This window comes from Dendroctonus ponderosae, unplaced genomic scaffold (genome assembly GCF_020466585.1).
Source record: "Dendroctonus ponderosae isolate FM_Combo_2020 unplaced genomic scaffold, Dpon_F_20191213v2 Dpon_F_20191213_44, whole genome shotgun sequence".
NCBI lineage: Eukaryota > Metazoa > Arthropoda > Insecta > Coleoptera > Curculionidae > Dendroctonus > Dendroctonus ponderosae.
Window position 1 is genome coordinate 59,616 of NW_026018653.1, and position 23,652 is coordinate 83,267.

The following is a 23,652-nucleotide window of genomic DNA, read 5'->3' on the forward strand; positions in this document are numbered from 1 at the left end:
TCAAGAATTCCTTCATAATTTTCTGCAGTTTTATTACATAGTTTCAAATGTTGAACATTTTATCTTAAATAAGTAACTAAATAAATCTTGATTCAATCTGATGTTTGGTATAAAAAAACTGCTAAGGTGACACTACGGTCTGAAGCAGTAATCCTCCATTTTAACCAAAGTCAAACATGTTTCCACGGTTGTTAAAATTGAACATGTTTTTGGAATTTTCTTCGTAATTGGAGACAAAACGCGGAATTTCCCTAAAATCATCTTCGTCACATATATCTGTTTCGTTTACTCGTATGTGTTGAGACTGTCCGATTTTTACACAGCTTTCAGTCTGAAAATCGTTAGCATCCATCAGAGTATTCGAAGTGGGACAAAACTGAATATAATTGTCCGCATAATTTCTGTCGATCTGCGGTTTATAACGGTTGCAACTGGGGCGTGAGCAATCACACTAAAATATAAACATTACAATATTATATGAATCGAATAATCATTACACTGGGTTTGCTTTTACAGCGTGACTTTAAAACCGTGCAATTGATATAGCTCATGAATGACAAAAGATATGAAAAATTCCTTGAAACCGCTTCTACATAGTAACTAATTTACCCACATTTGCGTTTAACTCCTGTCACCCAGCTTTACAACTTTAAATGGCGTCTCTTCCCCTTGTGCTGTGCTTAAAGAAAAGAAATGAAGACAGGCATTTTTACCTAGTCTAAGGCGATGGTTACATTTGATAGATAGCTAAATTTCAAGACACTCGTTTTACTGACAATAAGAAGTTGGTGTGTACTCACTGAATGAAAATTCAAACAAGTTTTCTGTAATGAAGTACGTATGTAATATAGTTAAGTTCTCGGCATTTATTACAAAAAACTTGTTTGATTGAATTATAATGAAATGAGCCACAAGTGCTTGAAGCACTTTAAATGGAAGTTCTTGGTCGTTTTGGGCCGAATCCTACTTCGTGGATACGCTTGGAAGCTTTAAAAATTGGACTTTCCCGCAAAACAATTACAAATGCGTAAAAAAACTGAAAACTCGGGTGATTACATATTGCGAGTCATGCAAGAACTTTTAAAGGACCATGTTAACAAGCTGTCGGTTCCAATTGCAGCGCCGGGCGTAATTAGCATTTTATTGTTGAATATTAATATTTCTTTCAAAGTAATTCACATAATTATGGAATGTGAGTTGATTTTACAACATCCGGCAGTGTCCGATATATATTGGCTGCATCGGGATCATTTATGCGTCTTAGTACGTCATATGCAACATATTTTTAAGTCGTTTGCTTAATTAGGGCCGGTTGCACAAAAGCAACTTCAACGATGGTTCAGCAGAATAAACGTATTCGATAATGTAAAACGGCGTACACTATTATTTGGTAAATGTTTGTTACATAAACAGTACAATCATTAATTTAACATATAGCTGTAGCTCACAAATTGTAAATAATCGTTATTTTTATTTTATATATTCTATTTTGAAGATTAACTCAATACTTGGAAACTGAAAAAGTAACTAATATCGATAATCTAGGCTATAAATTTAAAATCACGATCGTTCAATTGCACGAAACTATTTGGTCGTTTCCTGTATGTTGGTGGATATTTTGTATTTCAAAATATTCCAAGGAACTCCAGAACATCTAACAACGTCTGTGACTTCACCCAAAAAGTCCATTTTCAAAAAAAAGTATTTATAATATTAAAAATGCTTTTTTATTTATTCTGAGAGTTTTTGATAGTTTCGATCATCTACGTTTGAAAGTTTAAGTTTCTATTAAGTATTATTTAAGTACCTGGTAAGATGGGACCTGAGATCAGTACCTGGGTTAAGAGTGTGAATTTGAATGCAAAAATGGTTTATGGACGCACCTTGAAACAAAGAACTGAAGCGGGGATATACGGAGAAGCCGGTCGAAATTTACATCAAACAGTAAGATTGTTCAACGAAAGATTTCCTGCGAGTCCCATTTGCCGAAATTATTACAGAAAATTGCTCCAAAAGTTTGTGACTACTAGCAGTGTTGGCCGGAAAAAAGTACTGAAAAAAGTCTATTCTCGAAGCCAAACAAATTGATTTGATGATGATTGATTATTCATGTCGCCTCTATGGTCACCAATTTGCAGCAGTCATCAGAAAACGCTGCTGAAGAATGCCAAGTCTCAGCAACAATTCTACAAAATTATCTTAGGAATAACAAGGTCCATCCATACTAAATTAGTCTGGTTCATTAGTTAACAGAAGATTATTCGGATAGGCAGTTTTGTGAACTCATGTGCGAATCAACTGTTCAATTTCCAGATTATGACAGACGAATTTGCTTTTCTAACGAATCAACTGAATATGCAGAATGTACGGTATTGGTCTGATGTGAACCAATACATATTTCGAGAACGCCACACAATTCCCACAGAAAATAAATGTTTGGGATGGCAAACTTGGAAATTATTTTGTCGGTCCCATATTAATTGATCAGAATCTTATCGGTTAATTTTATCTAGATATGTTAATAAACCAGATTTATTCGAGGATACAAAGACTCGTCAAGTTCAAACCGGAGGAATTTCACAGTGATATTTTTCAACAGGACGGTGCACCCCCTCATTCAAGAGCAGTTAGGGAGTGGCTAAATACAGTATTTCCAACTAGGTGGATTGGACGGCGGGGGCCAGTTGAATGGCCGCCACGGTCGCCCGATCTTGCCTCAATAGACTTTTCTCTGGGGATATCGCAAGTTTATGTTAGTTAAAGTTAAGGAGCCAATTTATGTTACAAAACCTGATTCAATTGAAGACCTGAGAGAAAAAATAAGGAACTTTGGCCTTGGAATACCGGCAGACACATTGGCAAAAGTTAAAGATGAATTCACGAATCGACTTTATCATTGCCAGGCTGCTAACGGAGAACATTTTGAACATTTAATAAAATGGAATTCCTAAAAGTTAAGTTGTTAAGAATTGATAAATGGATAATGGTGTATGGCACTCATTTTATAAAGCTTGAAAATATCTGGGTAGGACTTGCTGTATGTGATAATTGCAATTAGGGCGAAGTCGGTTTAGATAAAAATACAATTTTGTACAGCGTTAGAAAAACAATCAACTCATCAGATATATTAATTGGCAAGCGGTCATTCGAAAACTACTGAAACAAACGATCTACAAATTGACGGTTGACGGGAGGATGAACAGACCTTCAAAACAAGGTGTCACTCGACCACCCATTCCATTAGGAAAAATAAACGAAAATGGCGTAAGACTGTCACTTTGACATTTTCAGCAGTCATTTTTATGTCAAAAGATAGACAATTTGACCTTAATAGCGTCGCAAATTTTGTGGAAACAGCTATAAAGGTTCACAAAATAAGGAGGGATCTCATTATTTACGCGAGCACTATACAGCTTTTTACCTTTATTGTTTTAGCCAATTGCAACTAAATGTCTGAAGTTACAACCCTAAATTAACTTTAACAATATTTTCCGTAAATTACAAAAATATATTTACTGTGGAAGGTACACTTTTCTGAAAGAAAATACAACTTTAATTTTGATGAAACAAACAAGACGAGATTTTTGAAATACCAGCATTTGTAGTGCTTGATTGCCAATTTTTGTGTTTTGTTCCTCCTATTTTTTTAATTCAAAATTAAAAATTCGTGCTATTTTGTCAGTTCTGTGTAGTTATCTGTAATGTTGGTCAAAGTCAAGAGCTCAGCAGCCAATCAAGTACATTATTTTGATGGGTGATTTCCATTGCATTTTTTTATTCTCTAAAGCTTTTGATAACGCAAAACCTTGTTAGCTTAAATAACACTTGGTTTAAAAATGGTATTATCTGTTCACCAGTTTAACAACACAGTTGATTATTTAACGGGTATCATAGTTTTGTTGAACACGTCGTTTATGGACGTCCTTTAATTGTGATATGCTGCTTTTATAATCACGTCCGTCTCACATGATTATCACGTTTGGTGCGAGCTGAATGATCAGACATTTAGAACCCTTTCCAAGATATCACTTTGAACTCCCACATATAAAGCAAAAGCATTGACATGGTTGCTTTTAATATTGTGAACGACAAGAACTTTCCAACAAATCCAAATTATGAAAAATTTGTTATAACGACCCTCTACCGCAACATATTCCGAGATATAAGTTAAACTATCAAAACTAGGTTAATCTCGCTGCGGAATCGCAACTTTGCTTGAGGACGGAGGAGAACAAACGAGTCACAAAACGTTCAATCTAAATGACTCGCCAGATGTTTTCGACCGTTTCAGAAATAAATATAATGTTTTAATTTTCTTCGTCCTGCTTATTATGCTTTTAATATCGCTTTTGAAGGGGCTCTTTAAATTTTCATATCTTGGAGTCTACCCTTATCGGAATTTGCGATAAATACTAATCATAGAAAAGTTCTTGCTATCTAAAAAGGTTTTACAGCGGTTTTTAATATTTTCAAATACGTGTCCGAGATACGTGAACCAGCTTCAGGCACCTGAAAGGGAGTGAAACTCTGGTCCCGTTGAACATTTTACCAACATAATTTTCAATAAATGTACTTTTGGAACGATTCCTTTGACGGCCGCGATATTCTCAATCTTCGATGTGAAATTATGTTTATGACTGTTGGCTTCAAGCCACACATTTGCCATTGGAGTCACATACAGGGTGTTTTTTTAGTGCGATAGGAAATAATCGACTATATCGCACTAAAAACCACTCTGTATGTAAAGATAATTTTCACTATGACTAAAAAGTGACGGTCGAATCATTTCGACTGCAAAGATTCTATTATTTTCTTATTTGAAGAGCTTTTACAAGGGAAGAGGTGCACTATAAAAGTACAAAGTTAGAGTAATGGGAGACAGATAAAATAGGGTTCCTATACGTATTATAGAATCAAATACAACGAACGGCTTTTTAATTTTCATTCATTGCTAGATACAGTCGTTGCACATTTGAAATCTTCGCCTAAAATGTCTCACCTGTTGCTTATAAGTTTCCATTCCTGTAGCGTAGTTTTGTTGTCCATTTTCAAATTCTAACTTGTGATTTTTATTTTGTTTAAATCCAAATTTAGATGGATTAATAGTCACTTCGCTTCTGAAATGAGCTCTACCTAGGGGGCTTTCTGCCGTTTCTCGCTCTGAATGATTATGAACCATTTTGCATTGTGGTTTGATCTCGTATAAATCAAAACGATTACTATTTGCAAGTATCACAACAGGTTTTATTTGACAGTTCAATGGCTGAGTTGCATTAATTGTTCGATTGTTTGGAGTATGATAAACCCAATTCCTTGGCGGTACTGGAAGCGTATTCTGCATGTTTTTGTCTTCCAAATCGTTATCATCGCTGTCTTCCAGTGTTTTTTCGTGCATTTTTGGTTTTCCTGACAATACCAAGTTGACATTGTTGATTTCCGTTTTTACTATTTCCTTGCTCTCATTTACGACGTTCTTTTTAAAAGTTACACGAATTTTATTAATAAAGTTCGTACAAAATGTAGAGTTAACGTTTAACTTTAAATGGCTACAGCGCGGAGTGTGAAAATTGCAATTCTTGTCTCCAAATAAGGTCCGTACATTATCAGTTTCAGCGTTTTCGTCATATTGATCACTAACATTTCGGTCACTAGCATCTACTCGTCGATGTGTTCTATAAACCTTCCTTGGCTGATGGTGCTCTTCAGGTTGCGCGTTTTGAGCTTCGGAAAGTTTGTCACTAATTTCTTTAAAAATACTTTTTGGATTTTTCTTTAATATTGGCTTGTAACGCACACTGCTTGAATGTACATTAGACGAAGAATTGCTCCTCGAAGGTTCTGAGCCAGATTGATGATGATAAGGTGACTGTAAACTATCACTCTCGCGTCTTTTCGACAACCTCTGAGATCGTCTTAAAATATTTTTTCGTTCGAAAATCTCCTGCAGATTATCAGGCAATACTTTACCTTTGTTTTGTTTATTGGGACGACTTTCACCTTAAAGTAACAGTTATTTACAATAATTATTATTTCATTTGTAATAAGTATCTTCAATCTTGAAGTGATAGACTTACTGAGAATGTGGAAATACACTACCTGAATAAAAATAGAAACTAGATATTTTCCCCAAATAAGCACAAGTGCAGTTATTACAATGTTTGCTTAAAGATTGTTTGTGTGAGATGGTATGAGAAAGGGTGAGTTTCTTGAAATGTATGTTTGGTGATAATTGAATGTTTTGGCACAAAATACACACGATATAAAAATTCTTATAAAATCTATTTTAAAATGAAATCATGAGTATGTATATCGAAACTCGACATTTTGATGAGAATGTAATTTAAGAATCACGATCTAAATTAAACATTTAAATGAGTAGTTTAGCTCTGGTATTAAATATTTCTGGTTTCTTGAAATTGAAATCTTTGCTGTAAATCACTAAGTGCTGTAAAATATTTTAAAAAACGTTTCAAATTACTGTGTATACAGACTGTTTAAAGAACACTATGTATAGTAAGTGTTAACATTAAAAATACTGTATGGCAAATTGAAAATTTTGTTATTGTCACTTCTTGGATCTGCACTAACTATTATATAGGGTGTCCGGAAAAGGTGCGACCAACACTTAACGAGGCAACTCTACAGCAAAAATGAGTTATAAGTTTCACAAAAGTGTCATAAGAACTCATTTTCGCTGTAGAGTTGCCTCGTTAAGTGTTGGTCGCACCTTTTCCGGACATGTGTGAGTTTGATAGCCGTTTTTCGATGTGATTTATTGGATCTTTGATTAACATACACCTATACGCTAAATGAGAATTAAGGGCATAATCATATGTTAATATTCTCAATAATGATGAATTTATTCTTTCTCTTCAGTTTGATAATTACCAGAAATAAACGGGGTGTTTAAACAAAACGCGTCAATATTTGAAGAAATCATTTCTCAGGTTGTTTTATAAAAAAGTCCTAGAAAAATGAATCAAACAGATCGATTGCAAAATACAAGGTGTAAAATATTTAAAAGTTAAGTTTTTCAAAAATAATTTAAAGAAGTTTTTATCGATTTTTTCGCACATTGGTATCATTATTAGTGGCAATCAGGTGCAGATTTAGTGCTAACTACATTAAAATTATTAAGTCTAGGCAGGATGCCTAGTGACTATTTAAGTCTATTTAAATATCGATATTTGTTCGAGATAAAGCAGCAAATTTATAACTTCTGTGTTCCTTGAACCCTAGAAGTTCTCTTGAAGGAATCTTTGTTGGTTTATGAGGTAAATAATAAAACTTATTTTTGCAAATGTGATTTTTATTTAAATTAAATTAGTGCTCAGTAAATTAAATTAAATTTAAAAAATTACTATGTGTAGAGTCATTTGTAGTAATTCGAAATTATTGAAACTCAACAGAAATATAAACTATTCCGATTTCGATGATGCATACAAATGTCTGTTACATTTAGGCATCATTACAATTCGGCCGGTATGCATAGTCAATCCGAACCGATTCGCCGTGATGTCGCCTAGATGAATACAGGAGCATTGTTTCCAATGCTTAGGTAAATAAAGTCGCATAGTGACGAACAAAAGTCGCCCAAATTGCATCACATTGACGAAGACTTTCATCGCTCATTTTGCGCAAATTCAACAATTGAAACGTGTTTTAACAAATTTGATCGCCTAATTTGCGATTTATCGCCCAACTTCGCAGCACTGGCAGAAAATATATCAGTTTGCCGAAATTAAAATATCCGACAACTCGCCAAGTAAATACTTTTAGGTCGTTGGGCTACATGTGTTTTAGTAAAAGTTAATTAGTTTTAATTAATAATTAATTCATATAAGTATTAAGAACATTTTAAGATATTAGGATATAGCGCCGTTGGGTCCCTGCCGACGCGCTCTTCGCTATGGCGGCACATGTTAACGGCGAATCGCTTACGATCGACTATGCATACGGGCGTAACAAAACAATAATTCTGTTAATATTAGGCAAAACAACATGTACTACAACATCATTATTATTAAATTATTAAATCATTTACGATTAATATTACGTATCAGATACGTTGCAAACCTATAGATACGTAGCAAACCAGGCACTTTCTTTGGTAAAATGATCTGAGAAATTATTGTTTTAAAGATTGCCGCTTTTAAACACCTTATAGATAATAACGCACGGGTACCCAAATCTGATTAATTTAGATTTGTGTTAAATATTCAACAAAATACTTTGTTGTATAGTCACAATCTTTGACGCCATAGTCGGTAACATAAAGTTCTTAATTGTTTAAAGTTTTTATAGAAAGTAAGCCAGAACAATTTTCGACCTATACATGTATATTTTATTAGTGCAAAGATAATAGAGAAAAAACACTATTTTTTGCATTAAAATGCATATAGAAGTAAATAGTACGTTAACCAGACCGAAGACACAGTAATCTACTCAAATATACATTTACCTTTTCTTGCAGTATCAGAAGTGAATCCATTAATCAAAAATCCGGGAAGTAACTACAAATAAAAGCGATAAAAGGCGAAATGAATGCGTTATAGAATTAAATTTAAAACAGGTTCAACTAATTCCATTTGTGGCAATAGTTTATGATAGGAGCACCCAGTAACCAGTCTGAGTTTTAATGCCCATTTGTTTAGCATATAAAATATAAGTTTATTTAAATAAATTTCATTATTAAGTGGTTAAGTTAAGCTAAACAAGTATTTTTTCAATATTTGAAGCAAGTAGACATTAGAACACTTATTATTCACTATTATATATGTACGAATGAACTTACAGTTACTCTTTTCGATCCAATATTTGATTTGCTCTCCGTAATTCTTATATCTTGCCCCAATTTTCCGGCTTTGGAATTACTTTTAACAAGACGACGTTTGTTTTTATATGCTTTTCTTGTGTTCATTTTGAAAATGATTAATTTTTAAATATTTCTTTACATATAAACTTCAAATATTAAAAATGGCGTTTATTGAAATTAACTAAATGTCATTTTGAGTATTTTGTCGTTTAAGATTTTATAAGCTGTAATTTGTAATGACCACAGATCACAGAGTATCCTCTGTGATCTGTGGTCATTACAAATGACGTACAGTCGATGACTCAAAATATACAATAGGTATTTCCCAAAGTTCTTCAGAAACTGATCAACTAATATTACATTTCTGTCCCATAAGCATCTAAAACGAAATTCAAATGTGTGGGCGTAAAACGAATTAAGATGCTTGTATATTCTGGTGTTAGTTAGACTCTCAGGAGTCTTAAATTTTTCCCTAATTCACGGCGGTTTGGTAGCCTAAAATCTTCTCTATAGATGTTCTTAGTTAGGTATACCCACACACTGTTATATCCAAAAAAAATTATTGATACATCCAAAAAAAAATATTGTTATATCCAAAAAATAGGTTTTCTGATGGAAGGAAAACGATTTCTAATATTACTTTATAAGATTCGCTGTTCAACCTGCCGTCAATATTCCAACAAACTCCTGGTCCACGACTTAAGCCCACAAGTTTACAGAAAACCTACCGCTGGTCTGATGTGGATATATTTGACTAAATCTTGAATTTGGAGGCTGGCATATTGGAACTTTGCCATTATATGAGGACTGCAATACTTTTTCGTCCCTAAAAATCACAGTGTTCCAAAAATTGTGATCTTTCATCAAAAACTCCATAGCATATGCAACCCTTTTTCTTGCTTATTTTCTTGACTTAATAATTAGTTCGGCGCATCTACACGACATCTCAATTTTCACAAACGGTTTGTTGGGTATTCCGACTCAAAAATTTTTGTCCTTAAAAAATACAGAATTTCCTCACGTCTTTTATTAGAAATTGATAAACAGTGCTTTTATCTCGCAATAAGAACGAATTCTTCATCAAAAGGTAATCAAGAACTATCACCTAGAGCAGGGATGAGCAACACGCAGCCCGTTAAACGTGTCTATGCGGCCCGCCAAGCTATTCAAAAAATTGAATTTATGATGTCAACTTTCTCCTATCAATATATTGTTATAAAATTAATTATAATAAAATAGAAGTACATACTGACCGATAGAATTTTTGACGAGTTACTCACTTGTGGGCGACTTGTTCAAACATGCAATACAAACCAAAATTTCTTAAAACTTTCAAATGTTATTATTTGTACAAATGCACTTATTTACTTCATAATAGCATGTCAGAAAAGCAAACCAAAAAACGGAAGGTTGCGGATGAGCATTTTCAAGAAAAGCGGAAATTTGATTATTTTTTGACTTTCGTCAAAGATAAAGCTGTATGCTTAATATGCTCGCTCAGACACTATGTCGACATTAAAAAAATATAGCATAAAAAAGCATTACGGTACAAAACATGAACAACGATATACAGTTTTGTAAATTATTAATGAGTACTCTATACGCGGCCCGCCAAAAAAAATTAAATTTAAATTGGCCCGTTGATTAAAAAGGTTGCTCACGGCTGACCTAGAGGGTATCCTGCAACACATTTAGGCCCAAGCTGTTTTTGGAAAAAATGCGGTTTTCGAATCATTTTTGCTAAATTAAGTTGGCAATTTTCCCAAAAGAAAACCATCCACGCGATCTTAGTTCACTTTGAAACACCTCTCACCACGCTTAAACTGCAAGAGCGAAAAACAATTTTATAGGCTTAAAGGGCCAAATATTTGTCGGCGAATTCCCCTTTTGTGGGAGATAGCGACTTAAAATGATAATAAAACAAAAACGGTTATCCAAAAAAACAAAAATTAAAAAATGATTCGGAACTAACTACTTAAAACGCAAATGCGTACAATAGGTGTAAGAAAAAAAAAACAGTTTGTTAGACAACGTGAACATCATGGCGTCTTTGGTTTTCTTTTGGAAAAGTACTCAAAAGCGGCGAAAAACACGCCTTTCCAGGAAATACTACTAAGAAATTATTTTTACACGCACATTTATACCTTCGAACGCGAGAGGGGTTGAAGGACTTCTAGACAATTGGGCGCTGGCGGCAGGAACAGTCAATACCTTTTTAATGATTTTGCAAATGAATACTCAATTGAGCTGTGTTTCTTGCCAAATGTCTTAGCTTTTAGAATTGCTATCACACAGCGGTAAGATAATATTCATTATTATTTTCAGGAACATAAATTGTCAGAACCAACAAAAGAGCTGAAAGTTTCTTAGTTACTTTATATTATAAATTGTTTAATATAAAACTTATGCTGGTAAGAGACCAATAATAAGAAATAAGGCGTGTGATGCGATAATAAAATGGAATACTGCATAGTACAAGAGATGCTCATATAATGTTTTATCTAGTGATCAGTTTCCAGCTAATTAATAGTGCTTCTGCGTGTGCGCTTAAAATTGATATTGATACAAAAACGACTTCGAAATACTTGTAAGATATAAAGCTAGACCATTGAACCGTAAAATAACATTAGAGGTCCTATTTGCAGCTTTATGTAAATTAAATATACAGGGTGTCCTGTAAACTCATGATCAAAAAGGTACTGCGATATTCGTTGGACCAAAAGAAGACGATCTGACCTAACTTTTATTAACAAAAAAATGTCTCGCTCCTCTGCTATTGATGGTCAAAATTCTTCAAAAAATTTATCTTTTTTGAAATATCGGGAGAATGGTACGATGTATTTTCGTGAAACTTGCTGGGAATTTGTTCTTATGTAGGACTTATATTTTGATGAATCCATCGAGTTCAGCCGTTTTAGACAAGTGGTGAATTCTTGAGTGTCGTGGTACAAAAACTACCAGCACTTTTTAATTGGAGAATGAAATCAATTCATTTTTTTTTAGGTTGATGCACTAATCATGTATTCACAATTTTGTGCTGTTTGTAAAATCTTGTAGCATTCATAGTTTTGCGAAAAAAAAAATTTCATCAAAATCATCATATCAAAATAGTGCATCAACCTAAAAAAATGAGTTGATTTTATCGTCCAACTAAAAAGTTCTGGTAAGTTTTGTACCACGACACTCAAGAATTCACCACTTGTCCAAAACGGCTGAACTCGATTGTTTCATCAAAATATGAGTCTTACATAAGAACAAATTGACAGCGAGTTTCACTAAAATACATCGTACCATTCTCCCGATATTTCGAAAAAGATAAATTTTTTTGAAGAACTTTGACGATCAATAGCAGAGGAGCCAGACATTTTTTGTTAATAAAAGTTAGGTCAGATCGTCTTCTTTTGGTCCAAAGAATATCGCAGTACCGTTTTGATCATGAGCTTACGGGACACCCGTATTATCAAAAGAAATTACCAGGTCTTTTGCGGTCGCTTGCTTTTGAATTGTTAGCAACAAACAACGAAGACCACTATGCCTGTGTCATCAATCTAGCATCTGAAGAATAAGGCCTAAGGTAAAAAATTTGGAGACTATCTTATGCCTTAAGTGTATGCGTGATTCCTTAGTCTTGGCGTATAAACTGTACTACATTTTATGCCATTGACTAAGAGAAAAACCATCATCATAAGCAGCATTATAATTTGACTGATATTTGTATAAGTATGTAATTGTATAATATATGTAAATATAACTACCTGCTATATCCTTTACCTTCTCCAAATATCCAAATTCTAGGATATATTATGTAGTTTACACTTTACGAAACTGACCACATAGTGTATTTACGTGAAAATTGCGCCAAAACACAACAAAAATAATAAATAATCAAATTGGTTATATTGTAGGTTTGCATTGAGTCTCTTCGTCTCTCTATATTCACATCCTAACTACAACTAACTTCAACAGAACATTATAGTAGAGCCGAAAACATTAGCCAAAAATGACGAATAAATAAAAGAGGCGTCAAGGGTACCAGACCAAGAAAGCCAGAATAAAACTTAAAAACTCATGTTTGCATCTTTTTGACAATTTAATTTAATATTCTATATTTTTACTAATACCATCAAAATGAACATCTGTCAATCATTTCGACACGATTCTACACCCACTTGACAACGCTGCAGCAAGATCATAACATACATTTTGTTAAAATACATTTTCCATTAATTTATGAAGCAATAAAAAATGCAAGCTGTTTTTAGGTCAACTATTAATCACCTGCCGAGCCGGTTGTTCCTGAAAAATGGAGCAGCCCTACTTCACACCAGGTATCAGAAAATTGTTCTATAACATATAAGGTGTTATGTAATTTTTTTTAGCCTAAATAGACCTAAAACAGCTATTCAGTTTGTTTACAATAATTAGGAATTCATTCGTTTCATATGTAGTCCAGTTTCAATGCCTGTTACTACGTTACTAAGCCCGCATAGATTATAAATATCTTCAAATGTATATGATCAAATATGAGGTATCAATTAACTCCAACAACCTGAAAGTTCAAACTGCTCATAATTGATCAACAAAAATCATATTGGCATATATTCTATTTTAGATCTGCCACCCTACATTAACGCCGTTGTAGAAAAGTAGTATGCATTTCTTGCTAATTAGCTCTATTTAGAAGCATTCGAAGTCAACGAGTTTTCTAAATCTATACAATGGCTAGGTTGTTGAATTCTAGTCTTATCCTCCTATTTATGTCTACTTTTACATTAAGTAAACCGGCATTTTAGGCTACCATTTACCAAAAGGCGGCCTCTTTAACTGACCTCGACAACATAAAACACAAAATAAGTAATCAGAAAATTGTAATGTCCTAATCAAATAATCAGGCCTGTTTTAGACTTTAGAATTTGCAGTAAAAAAACAAAAAATTGTTGAAAATAATAGCAAAACGAGGTGACTTACATATAAATTATATGCTTATACAGGGTGTCAAAAAAAAGATGGTGAGCTCCTATGAAAATTCGTAAGATCTTCCCTAGCAAGATATTGGTACCTGACTGACGCACCTTGGCATCTGATATAATTTGATAATTTTGTAATTTGATGCATACTAGTTAAGGCACCGTAAAATAGTGTGTGAAACGAATTTTGTTTGAATGCGCCAGGAACCGACAAGCTTGTCACGTTAATGCAAAAATTTTAAGCACTCTGTACGATGGCAAAAACCCAATTTTGAATAAAATAATAAAATTAACTATTGTACTTAGCTCCTATAGAAAAATTTAAATAAAAACATTTGTTTAATCTGAGGGTGGAACAACGTTTAGACCTTTATTAGTTGATAAACTCAAGCAAAACACCGTGTGCTAATCGCTCTTTACAATTATTTTATATTGTGATATCGATGGGTCATTTGTACAAAAAAACACATATTATTTGGTGTACAGTGGCAATCCTTTTTTGGAAATCATCAATCGATATGAAGCTCTGTTTATGACAAAATTATCCTAAAAAGCCGAACCTGCAATCCTAATTCGCATGGGATGGCTTTGAATCGCATTGCCTGCAAAATGATGCTCTGAACGTAGCTTTCTGGCAACTTGTTTATTAATTATTTCATGTTCAAAGTAACAAGTTTGAATTTTTAAAAAGGAAATTAAAAAATTTTATGAGATATAATCAGTTTCTTAAAGTTTTTTTGCAATGTTTTTTTGCGGGAGAAAATGGTTTTGTTGCGGGTAGTCGCCGATTGAGGCATTGCTTGAGAACATTGTCAATTTTCTGGAAAAGCATTTAGTGGATTGCAAGTCTGTTGTAATATTCGATTTTTGGGACGATTCTAGCAGAAAATTATCTTTTTTGAAACGCAAACCTGAATACATTTTCTTGGACAAATTAATGCTAATATTTTGATTGTATTACTTATAACATTTAATACTCGGTTAATGATTTCATAAAAAATTACAGTTCTCAAACCAACGCAAAATGGTACCCGGACGCAGAATACTTTGAACAGTTTAAAGGTCCAGTAATGTATCCAGATGAAACAACCAAACATTGGGCTCTGCCGGGTTGGCATAATGAGAAAGCTCCAGTTGAAAAGGAGGTGAAAAATGTTACTATTAATTTTGGGCCCCAACATCCAGCTGCTCACGGTGTACTCCGACTTGTTTTGGAATTAGATGGAGAAGTGAGTTAATGATAACAGAATAATATAATAATTATGGAAGGTTTACAATATAATTATATATTATTATATTTTTCCTGCAAAAAATCTTGGGGTGGAAAGGTGAATATCACACAATGACGTTAAAAAATATCACTAATAATTTCAGGGCAAATATACAAAATGTGTTGTTTTTCAAAAAGATTGGATTGATTTTGACAAGATATTTACTAAAATTATAATGAAATATGTTTTCCAAACTACATAGTTACAATTTTATCAAAACGGTGAATTCAAGAAAAGTTTTAGCGTATTGATTTAAACTGTAAAGTTTCGAAAATTTAATTGTACAAGACAAATACATAAAAAAAAACGATGGATTTGAAAGAGAAAGAACGCACTTACAAAATTTTAGCTTTCTCATTGGTTTGGTATTACTTATCAATAGATTGCCAAAATATGTCCTGATTTTAGCATATCTTAATGAATATGGGAATTATTTGATCACTTGTTTTTTAAATCGGTTTAAAGCGCATTAGATAGAGCAAGCCGTAAACGTGCTCGAGCAATACATTTTCAATACTAACCGTGACTATTAGTTATAAAGTTTTTTCTAATAGAAAACGAAGTATGGATCCTTCGGATATTTCAATTATTTAATGCCTCATTTATTTGGGCTAATATGCTGCTTAAAACAAATATTATTTTTTGGGGCATTTTTTAAAGGAATCGGATAGCTTTATATTGTTTTGTATGTTTAATCCTAAACATACTTTATTTGTAATGCTCTGTACTTCAAAATCTTCAGATCCAAAGTTTACTTCAATTAATAAAAAGCTTCCTGTTTGTATACACACAGAAAATGTCTGTATAAATACCATTCTTGCTAACATAAGGTGAAGGAGTAGCCAACTAACATAAGGATACTTTGAACATTAAAATCAATAATGAGCTAGATTTTAAATGTTTTTCCTCACTCAATTTACATCTGTAAATAGCCCCAAATTCGTTGAAGATAAGTATAGCTGCCGTAATGTCTCGCGCTATTCAAAATATATCAGCAATACCTATTATACATTTAACTTAAGTTGATTTTTACTTTACTTTTCCTTTAAATCCAATTATTTCAGCATTTCATATAATCTTACAGTTCTTAAGACCCTTGGCTCTATATCTGATATTATATTTGTTTAACATTTTTTTATTAATCGTGTGAGCGCTCAAAATTTATCACTGATTGAATATTATAAACTAATACAATAAAAAAAACTCAATTGGGTTAAAAGTAAATAAACCTTGGTATCATCACCGACTTACAGAATATTTTGCTACTGAGGTTTTCACACTTATGACCTATAGATATTAATAACTGTACTGCATCTGAATAATATTTGAATTTTGCTGATGTGTCTGAGTTTCCAGATTGTTAGAAGATCTGATCCCCATATCGGATTGTTGCACCGTGGAACTGAAAAGTTAATTGAATATAAAACCTATACTCAGGCTTTGCCCTACTTTGACCGATTGGACTACGTGTCCATGATGTGCAATGAACAGTGTTTCAGTTTGGCTGTTGAGAAACTTCTTAACATTGATGTTCCAATTCGTGCTAAATATATCAGAGGTAATATATTTGCGGTTTTTATCGGCGCAAATAGACAGGATATTCCTTCAGTTCTTAAATTACTTTTACATCGTGTCATTACTTATCAATTGAATTTTTAGTTTTATTTGCCGAACTCACAAGAATCCTAAATCACATCATGGGAATATGTACGCACGCTTTGGACATTGGTGCGCTTACCCCATTCTTTTGGCTTTTTGAAGAGCGTGAAAAAATGATGGAGTTCTATGAACGTGTATCAGGAGCCCGCATGCACGCTGCATATGTTCGTCCTGGCGGTGTAGCGCTGGTAAGTTAAAATACAGCGAAAAAAAAATGTTAACTTAATTATGGAAATTAATATGGAAGGTGATTACACATTCTCATTCATTCATTCTACTGGAGATTATCCTAGGGGGTACAGAAAAATGGTTTAAAAAATAATTCTCCCAAACAACTGCAATTAACTGATTATCATAAATTCCACAACATTGATTTACATTGCACGTGAAAATTACGTTTTTTTTTATTAACATTACATAAACCTATTGCTTATAAGAATGTTTGCCCTTCATATTACGGCTTGATGTCAAAAGAACGTTTTCTCGGGAAAAAGTTATAAAAAAATAGAACGGTAGAGATGTAACCCGTCTTCAACAATTTATGATACGGGGTTACTTCGAAAGTTCGAGATCAAAGACAATCTAGGCGAAACGTTTAAATGGTTTTGCATGTCTGGGTTAGTGCTTGTTTCTATTAAACTTCCTTCTTCCACAATTTTCATTGTGTTTACTGTTCACAAACAATTTTATTTATTGCAAGAGATCACGATATGATCGATTGAGTCTCCACAACGACGGTAAACTTTATCAATGTTGGAAATTGTTTCAAAACATTTTAAGTCTTCAAGAGATCAATTTAAAACTGTTACAAACTGTTGAATGTGCATCTCCAAGAGCTAATGTATTAAAGAAGTAAACTACAAACGGTTGCTTAACTTTTCCGTAGTAAGCTTCAGAATCATTTAAAAGAAATTAGTTCAATTTTAAGTCACGCTGGTATATTTTTATAGAGAAATTTCATTTTTTCCAAAACTAGAATAAACAATTATTAAGCACTAAGAGAAATATACAGTTTTGAAATCAAATTTGCACCGACATGTTTCCAGTAGAATTTCGAATTTTTTTCAGGATATGCCGTTGGGGCTAATGGACGATATTTTTGAATTTGCTTCGAAGTTCAATGAACGGTTAGATGAGGTAGAAGACCTACTAACTTCCAATAGATTATGGGTGCAAAGAACCGAAGATATTGGCATCGTGACTGCTGAAGATGCGTTAAATTATGGCTTCAGGTATGCAAGACACATTGTTTGTAAAAAAAAGTTGTGGTAATTTTTTAGTGGAGTGATGCTAAGGGGATCTGGCATCAAGTGGGATTTGCGTAAAACGCAGCCATATGATGCTTATGATAAGGTAGAATTCGACATCCCTATTGGAACCAAAGGTGATTGCTACGATCGGTATCTTTGCCGTTTGGAGGAAATGCGTCAGTCGCTAAGAATCATTCATCAATGCCTGAATCAGATGCCACCTGGTGAAATAAAGACCGACGATGCGAAGGTTTCACCACCAAGTCGAGGGGAAATGAAGGTAATCTATTCGGCCATTAGTAGATGTTATTTGTTACTAACTCTTTCGCAGACATCTATGGAGGCATTAATTCACCACTTCAAGCTGTTCACCCAAGGTTACCAAGTCCCACCTGGAAGCACCTACACTGCTGTAGAAGCTCCTAAAGGTGAATTTGGAGTTTACTTGGTATCTGATGGAACCTCTAAACCATATAGGTATGTACAAACAGTTTATATGTGGCTCGGTCTGAAGTTTAAACCTAATACTGAAATAGTCAGAGATAATAGAAAATCGCAAGCACTTTGAAGACTAAATTTGTTTGTTCCAGGTGCAAAATTAAGGCTCCGGGATTTGCGCATTTAGCAGCGTTGGACAAAGTTGGTAAAAACCATATGTTGGCCGACATTGTGGCCATTATAGGAACCTTAGATATCGTATTTGGTGAAGTCGATCGATAAACGCAACGTATGATTTTCAAATAATATTCAATTATCGCAAAATATAATAATTATGTTATCGGTAATCATTAAATAATTTATTACGTTCATTGAGTTGTATATAAGAATAGCTTACGACACAAATATGAAATTCATTTTATTGAACCTCCCCATGCAGTTTGTCATTAGACAACCAGAGTTTGATCCAATTAAACAGTTGACGAAATAAAAATACCTTTTATTTCCCTCCTACATTCTAAATGACGAAATTAATGTATGAATAAATAGTTTTTTTTTCGCTGAGAAATAAAAAATAAGTGTTCTAATCCTCAAATTAAAGGTTCGTGACTTAAAAAGTCAGTTGTGGTATTATTCGATAATTTAAACAAAACATTCACACGTAAAATATCAATATCCCTACCAAACAATACATTCATGCAACATGAAGTATAATGAAATAGTTATAGATCAGTTTCAATAGCCAATTATTGTTCAAGGTGTATTTTATCACTTTTCTGGAGACTTTAAAACGATTGAGTTTATTTATGTTCCCGGCGAAATGAATTTTTCATTTATAGTTGCCCTGACACTTTATCTACCAATATCAAACGTAAGTAAATTGCTTTTTATGCATAAAAATAAGGTATGCAGTTCAGATCAATTGGAATAAAATAATATGAGGTATTCTTTAGTGGATTGTCACCGCGTATTCAATTTTAGGGTTTTCTAACAGTTCCAAAATGCCTGATATCTACTGGAGCCAGAATAAAAGATTTGCACAATTTAGCTACCGGAGATAGTTTACCAGAAAGTTCAAGATGTTTTGTTAAATGCGTCGGCGAAGAATCAGGGTTGATTCTTGATGGGACCTTACATTCCGAGCACTTCGAAGCCCTTCCAATGGTGTCACGGTTAAAGGCCGACGTTTTCGTCGATGCTAGAAGGTGCATTGAAAGCGTCCAGGGTTTAAAAATCGAATCATGCAAAGATATAGACAACCTAAATGATTGTATGAAAATAGTATACCGGCAAAAATATTCAGACTCAAAATAACTTTTCCAATAACGAAGGTTTACTCATAGTTATGTTTAATTGGGAGCATTAAAAACATATTAAAATTATAAATGTTTGTTTTAATCCTGAATGCAGGTCTGTTCCACTAAAGTGACCAACTGATAACCCGATTGTGCTGGCTATATTAGCAATATCTTTTTTGTTAAAATAATAACATTAATTTAGGGCCATCTCGGGAAGAATGAATTGATGAACTTGTTATAATTCAAAATAATTTATTTTAGTATTTACATTTTAATTATACCTGGTAAAACCGCATAGATTCCGGATTTAACAATCATCATCTGTAGATGTATCAGATTTATTTTTGTGCTTTTTTGAGATTTTTCTCTTCCACTTCTTTTGATTTTTATGATTCTGATGAGCGCTGCTCTCGTTTTCATCACTAGATAGGACAATTACACAACTTGATTTATTTTTTGCATTTCTTGTGGCAGACTTGCCTGACTTCCTCATAGAAGAAGGCTCTTTCATGTTGACAATTTCCAAGTCATCTAAATCAGTATCGGTAGAAATACCGTCCAATATCTGAAGAGTTTTCTTATAAGATTGCACTTGGGATTGATCTGTACTAGCTGCATCTTCCACTTCTGATCCAAAACTTAACTTGTGCGGTTCCCATTTTCGTTTCGTTGATTCTTTTTGGGATCTCTTATTGCCTTTCGGCCTGATACATTTATCTTTCGTTTCTAAAACGAGTCGTCGTTCAAACGCGTAATCAACTAGGGGCATTTTATTTGATGATGATTTATAAACAGGAACCCTATATTTGCGTGTTTTTTCATCTTTCAAATAGTCACTCCTAAATGTATCTACTCCTTTATCGATTCTAAAAAGGGAAATAACTTTTGTTGAGCAATTTCTTCAATTACGTAGCATGGAATACAAAGTGATATTCACATTTTAGAAGTTTTTGAAAAAATGTTTGATCGTGCCGACTTTCATTGTCTTAGAAAGATGTCTTTTAAACACAACGTTTTATTTTCTACTGGTGAGAATCTTAATGCTACTTGGGGCGAGGAGATTTAAGCATGTGTGACTTCCTGTCGTGTTGTTGTGTACCAGCGATTTTAATTTATTAAATTTTGATAGACACCTCGCTTAGTTTTACCAATGCATAACACACCTCGACCTCAGTAAATTTAAGAAATGGAAACGTTGAGCAAGTTTGAAGAATCATATACTTTTCTGATACAATTAGTTAGAAACTAATTTACAGCCAAAACCTACAAAATCAAGGTAGATAAACATATATAAGAATATCTGTTTATTTTATAATTAGAATGCAAAGAAGCCTCAGCCGACCTTAATGAATTATTGAACTTGTTTCTAACAAAACTAGTCATCTTCCGAATCAATTACAATTAATACCGTGATTCGAGAGACACGTACATTCGGGGCAACCCGTTAATTTATTGCATGATAAAGTAACTAGGAAGTAGTTTGGCAATTTTGAAACTTTTTTCATATGAATCAATTAAAGACAAACTTTTTTTAGTCGAGTCTTAATGCATTTTCTAGATTGAAAATATATCATCTATACAATATTATATGATAGAATAAATTGTTATAAATTATAAAGTTTTCAAATGTTGAAGACAAAGCAATAGCTGTAGAAGCATCGCTATAAACCATTCAATGAAATATTACGTCATTTTGTGAATGAGAAAATGTTAGTGTTTTATTTTAATAATTTTTATGAAATGATTAGTTTAGGTGAAAAAATGTACGTTAAAGTCCCCATCTGCATACTTATAGCTCTCGATTTTGTTTGGGTTATATAAATGACGCTCGAAACGTTGTGATTAAAATACACAGATGCAAAACAATAGAAGTCCAAATAAACTATTTGATTTTATTATCGTTCAAATCTTAATTATCTTTTTGATTATACAGGGATATTCAATGTTTAATAGAAAATATAAAAGATCTAAAAGAACTCGAAAAACATCACTAGAAAATTTTGGTTTTGCCAGAGAGTGTGTTGTAAGTGTAGTTTTTTTAAATATTTTCATCAAAATTTAACATAAATTTACAACGCCTCAAACGACAAAATTCTGGCAAGACACCGGAGCGTAAAGTTGGCACGAAAAACTCAATAAAAGTTCAAATTTCAGCATCATGTATCACGAAAACGAAGCATTTCCTGCATTTGCATATGTGAACTTTTTTCTTATTTTTGTGAGTTATGTCGCGATTAAAGAAACTGAATCACCCTGTATATTAATGTCAGTGATCTGAGTCAATTAGAGAGAAAGAGGGGAGTTAATAAAATATTAAAATATATATTGAAATTGTTCAGTAATATTTTGATAGATTTGAGTAAGAACAAACCTGTTGTTAGTTGAAACTAAACTGTTCACAGTTCGTTGGAAGAAATTTAAATTTGGTTTTAGCCGGGGTATAATCAGTTTCCCTTGTCGTCTTTCGCTGTCCTTGATCAATTCCTTAATAACATCACTAGAATATGAAACACACTTATATTGCCCTTTGTTGCATTTTAATTCAAATAAGAACATACAGAATTAATTCAATTCATAGGTATTCATTCATTTAATCAATACATAGGTAGTCTACATTGCTTTAGTTCGTCTTATCCTTTTGTCTAATAACCCCAAACAAGAACAATTTCTGTTGCTGTTAAAAATTAAATGTCTGCATATAAATTTGTGAAAACAATTAGTTTAGCCGTTCATATTGCTTGAAAAGTGTACCCAAAAAAAGTGAATGATGAGACCTGTTCCCTTAGTACCTCTATTTTCCTTTCAAATTAAATTGTAATCTTTTAATGTATAATATCTTTAAGGAGAATGCTTACCAGTAGAATTTCTAGTTTATCACTTAATTTCAGCAAATGATAGATTTTCTAGATCACAAACTGGGTCCTAATATTACTTGAACTCTAAAGATTAACTCGAAGTTTCTCTTACTCGGGGTTAGAGAAACTGTAACGGGTAATTTCTATAATATTTACGGCAATTGGTTTTGTTCTGCAGCATTTTTAAATTGTAGCAGTTCCTACAGTTTCATCAATTTCGCAGACAATACTTACTCATCAGATATTAGCGATTTGTAGTGCTCCGACATTATATCTGCGGGTATTTATCGCAAATTCTTACATCAGATAATACGTTTTTGCATTTAATGCAACACATTTCCAACAACAGTCATCCAATCAATTGTTAATATTGCCACAGTTTTCTAACCACACCTTCAGTTATTTACATTTTCTGTCAATTACATGTCAAAACAAGCATGGTCAAATCTTCAGAACGATATCGATAACTGTATAAGGATGTTCTAAACGTATTTGGTTATATCTCTAAACTAGAATGGTTTGGGTACACTGGCTTTATAGAAGTATAAAGTATAAGTATACAGTATAACTAAAGTAAAAGTATAAGTATTATACAAGTACTTGTATAACTGGAAGTTTGGGAACCTCTGCTCTAGATATACAGGGTGTTTCAGAATTGAAGTGACAAAAGTTCATATGATTGGACTTGCGGTATGGGCTATGTTTTATGGGCTACGTTTTTCAGATACGGGGTGCGAACAAAAGTGTATGAAAATTAATATTTTCTTAAGAGCTTTTTAAACAATTTGAATAAAATTATTGGTGAACGTGTCGTTCGAGTCCCACCGAGCTTTTAGCTTTTTCTTGTTTTACCTTAAAGGACATTTTATATTTCAACCGTTTCAACGAAAAAATCCGGGATGGTCAATACATTAAGCCCCAAAAAACACTTCAACAAACGTTTCAATTTCGCTTTCCCAAAACCACTTATTTATGCACGAAAGTGAAATTATCCGTTGCTATTTGCTGCTAAATCGTGATCGTGTTTAAAGTATCAATAAAGCATAACTCCACATGCAAAATTGTCGCTAGGACGAGTACTTTTTCCCCAAAAGTTAGA

General features: G+C 33.1%; 4 protein-coding genes across 7 annotated transcripts; 2 read left to right on the plus strand and 2 right to left on the minus strand.

Annotated features, from left to right (window-relative positions):
* Positions 1–15: 15 nt before the first annotated feature.
* On the minus strand, positions 16–12,867 carry LOC125504387. 2 transcript variants are annotated; one of them, XM_048666265.1, is made up of 5 exons: positions 12,587–12,867; positions 8,795–9,641; positions 8,462–8,513; positions 5,000–5,997; positions 16–451 (listed from the first exon to the last, which is right to left on the minus strand). In XM_048666265.1, the coding sequence occupies exons 2-5, from the start codon at positions 8,918–8,920 to the stop codon at positions 161–163; spliced, it is 1,467 nt and encodes a 488-aa protein (XP_048522222.1). In that variant the 5' UTR covers positions 8,921–9,641; positions 12,587–12,867; the 3' UTR covers positions 16–160. The 2 variants fall into 2 exon arrangements, with proteins under 2 accessions (XP_048522222.1, XP_048522221.1); XM_048666264.1 differs by having other exon boundaries at positions 12,571–12,867.
* Positions 12,868–12,953: 86 nt separating this feature from the next.
* LOC125504388 (NADH-ubiquinone oxidoreductase 49 kDa subunit-like) lies at positions 12,954–18,893 on the plus strand. The gene is made up of 8 exons (XM_048666266.1): positions 12,954–13,143; positions 14,789–15,011; positions 16,410–16,611; positions 16,713–16,900; positions 17,781–17,944; positions 17,993–18,242; positions 18,294–18,439; positions 18,553–18,893. Exons 1-8 carry the CDS (start codon positions 13,061–13,063, stop codon positions 18,680–18,682), a joined length of 1,386 nt encoding a protein of 461 aa, XP_048522223.1. The 5' UTR covers positions 12,954–13,060; the 3' UTR covers positions 18,683–18,893.
* A 196-nt stretch (positions 18,894–19,089) lies between these two features.
* On the plus strand, positions 19,090–19,786 carry LOC125504389. The gene is made up of 2 exons (XM_048666267.1): positions 19,090–19,271; positions 19,382–19,786. Exons 1-2 carry the CDS (start codon positions 19,221–19,223, stop codon positions 19,712–19,714), a joined length of 384 nt encoding a protein of 127 aa, XP_048522224.1. The 5' UTR covers positions 19,090–19,220; the 3' UTR covers positions 19,715–19,786.
* A 147-nt stretch (positions 19,787–19,933) lies between these two features.
* On the minus strand, positions 19,934–22,971 carry LOC109542133. 3 transcript variants are annotated; one of them, XM_019911205.2, is made up of 4 exons: positions 22,788–22,961; positions 22,070–22,195; positions 20,179–20,564; positions 19,934–20,120 (listed from the first exon to the last, which is right to left on the minus strand). In XM_019911205.2, the coding sequence occupies exons 1-4, from the start codon at positions 22,820–22,822 to the stop codon at positions 19,963–19,965; spliced, it is 705 nt and encodes a 234-aa protein (XP_019766764.1). In that variant the 5' UTR covers positions 22,823–22,961; the 3' UTR covers positions 19,934–19,962. The 3 variants fall into 3 exon arrangements, with proteins under 3 accessions (XP_019766764.1, XP_019766763.1, XP_019766766.1); XM_019911204.2 differs by having other exon boundaries at positions 19,934–20,564; XM_019911207.2 differs by lacking the exon at positions 22,070–22,195 and having other exon boundaries at positions 19,934–20,564; positions 22,788–22,971.
* Positions 22,972–23,652: the final 681 nt, after the last annotated feature.

What these genes read in the sequence shown, in the direction of transcription:
- LOC125504387 (XM_048666265.1), bottom strand. Translation starts at nt 8,920, where the DNA reads ATGAACACAAGAAAAGCATATAAAAACAAACGTCGTCTTGTTAAAAGT. An exon ending in TTCTGATACTGCAAGAAAAG is followed by an intron (nt 5,998 to 8,461) that starts GTAAATGTATAT and finishes TGTTACTTTAAG; the next exon opens with GTGAAAGTCGTCCCAATAAA. An exon ending in TGGAAACTTATAAGCAACAG is followed by an intron (nt 452 to 4,999) that starts GTGAGACATTTT and finishes TTTATATTTTAG; the next exon opens with TGTGATTGCTCACGCCCCAG.
- LOC125504388 (XM_048666266.1), top strand. Translation starts at nt 13,061, where the DNA reads ATGCAAGCTGTTTTTAGGTCAACTATTAATCACCTGCCGAGCCGGTTG. An exon ending in TTTTGGAATTAGATGGAGAA is followed by an intron (nt 15,012 to 16,409) that starts GTGAGTTAATGA and finishes CTGAGTTTCCAG; the next exon opens with ATTGTTAGAAGATCTGATCC. An exon ending in TCGTGCTAAATATATCAGAG is followed by an intron (nt 16,612 to 16,712) that starts GTAATATATTTG and finishes TTGAATTTTTAG; the next exon opens with TTTTATTTGCCGAACTCACA.
- LOC125504389 (XM_048666267.1), top strand. Translation starts at nt 19,221, where the DNA reads ATGAATTTTTCATTTATAGTTGCCCTGACACTTTATCTACCAATATCA. An exon ending in TTTATCTACCAATATCAAAC is followed by an intron (nt 19,272 to 19,381) that starts GTAAGTAAATTG and finishes ATTCAATTTTAG; the next exon opens with GGTTTTCTAACAGTTCCAAA.
- LOC109542133 (XM_019911204.2), bottom strand. Translation starts at nt 22,822, where the DNA reads ATGTCGGAGCACTACAAATCGCTAATATCTGATGA. An exon ending in AAATCGCTAATATCTGATGA is followed by an intron (nt 22,196 to 22,787) that starts GTAAGTATTGTC and finishes TTCATATTCTAG; the next exon opens with TGATGTTATTAAGGAATTGA. An exon ending in TTAGTTTCAACTAACAACAG is followed by an intron (nt 20,565 to 22,069) that starts GTTTGTTCTTAC and finishes TTCCCTTTTTAG; the next exon opens with AATCGATAAAGGAGTAGATA.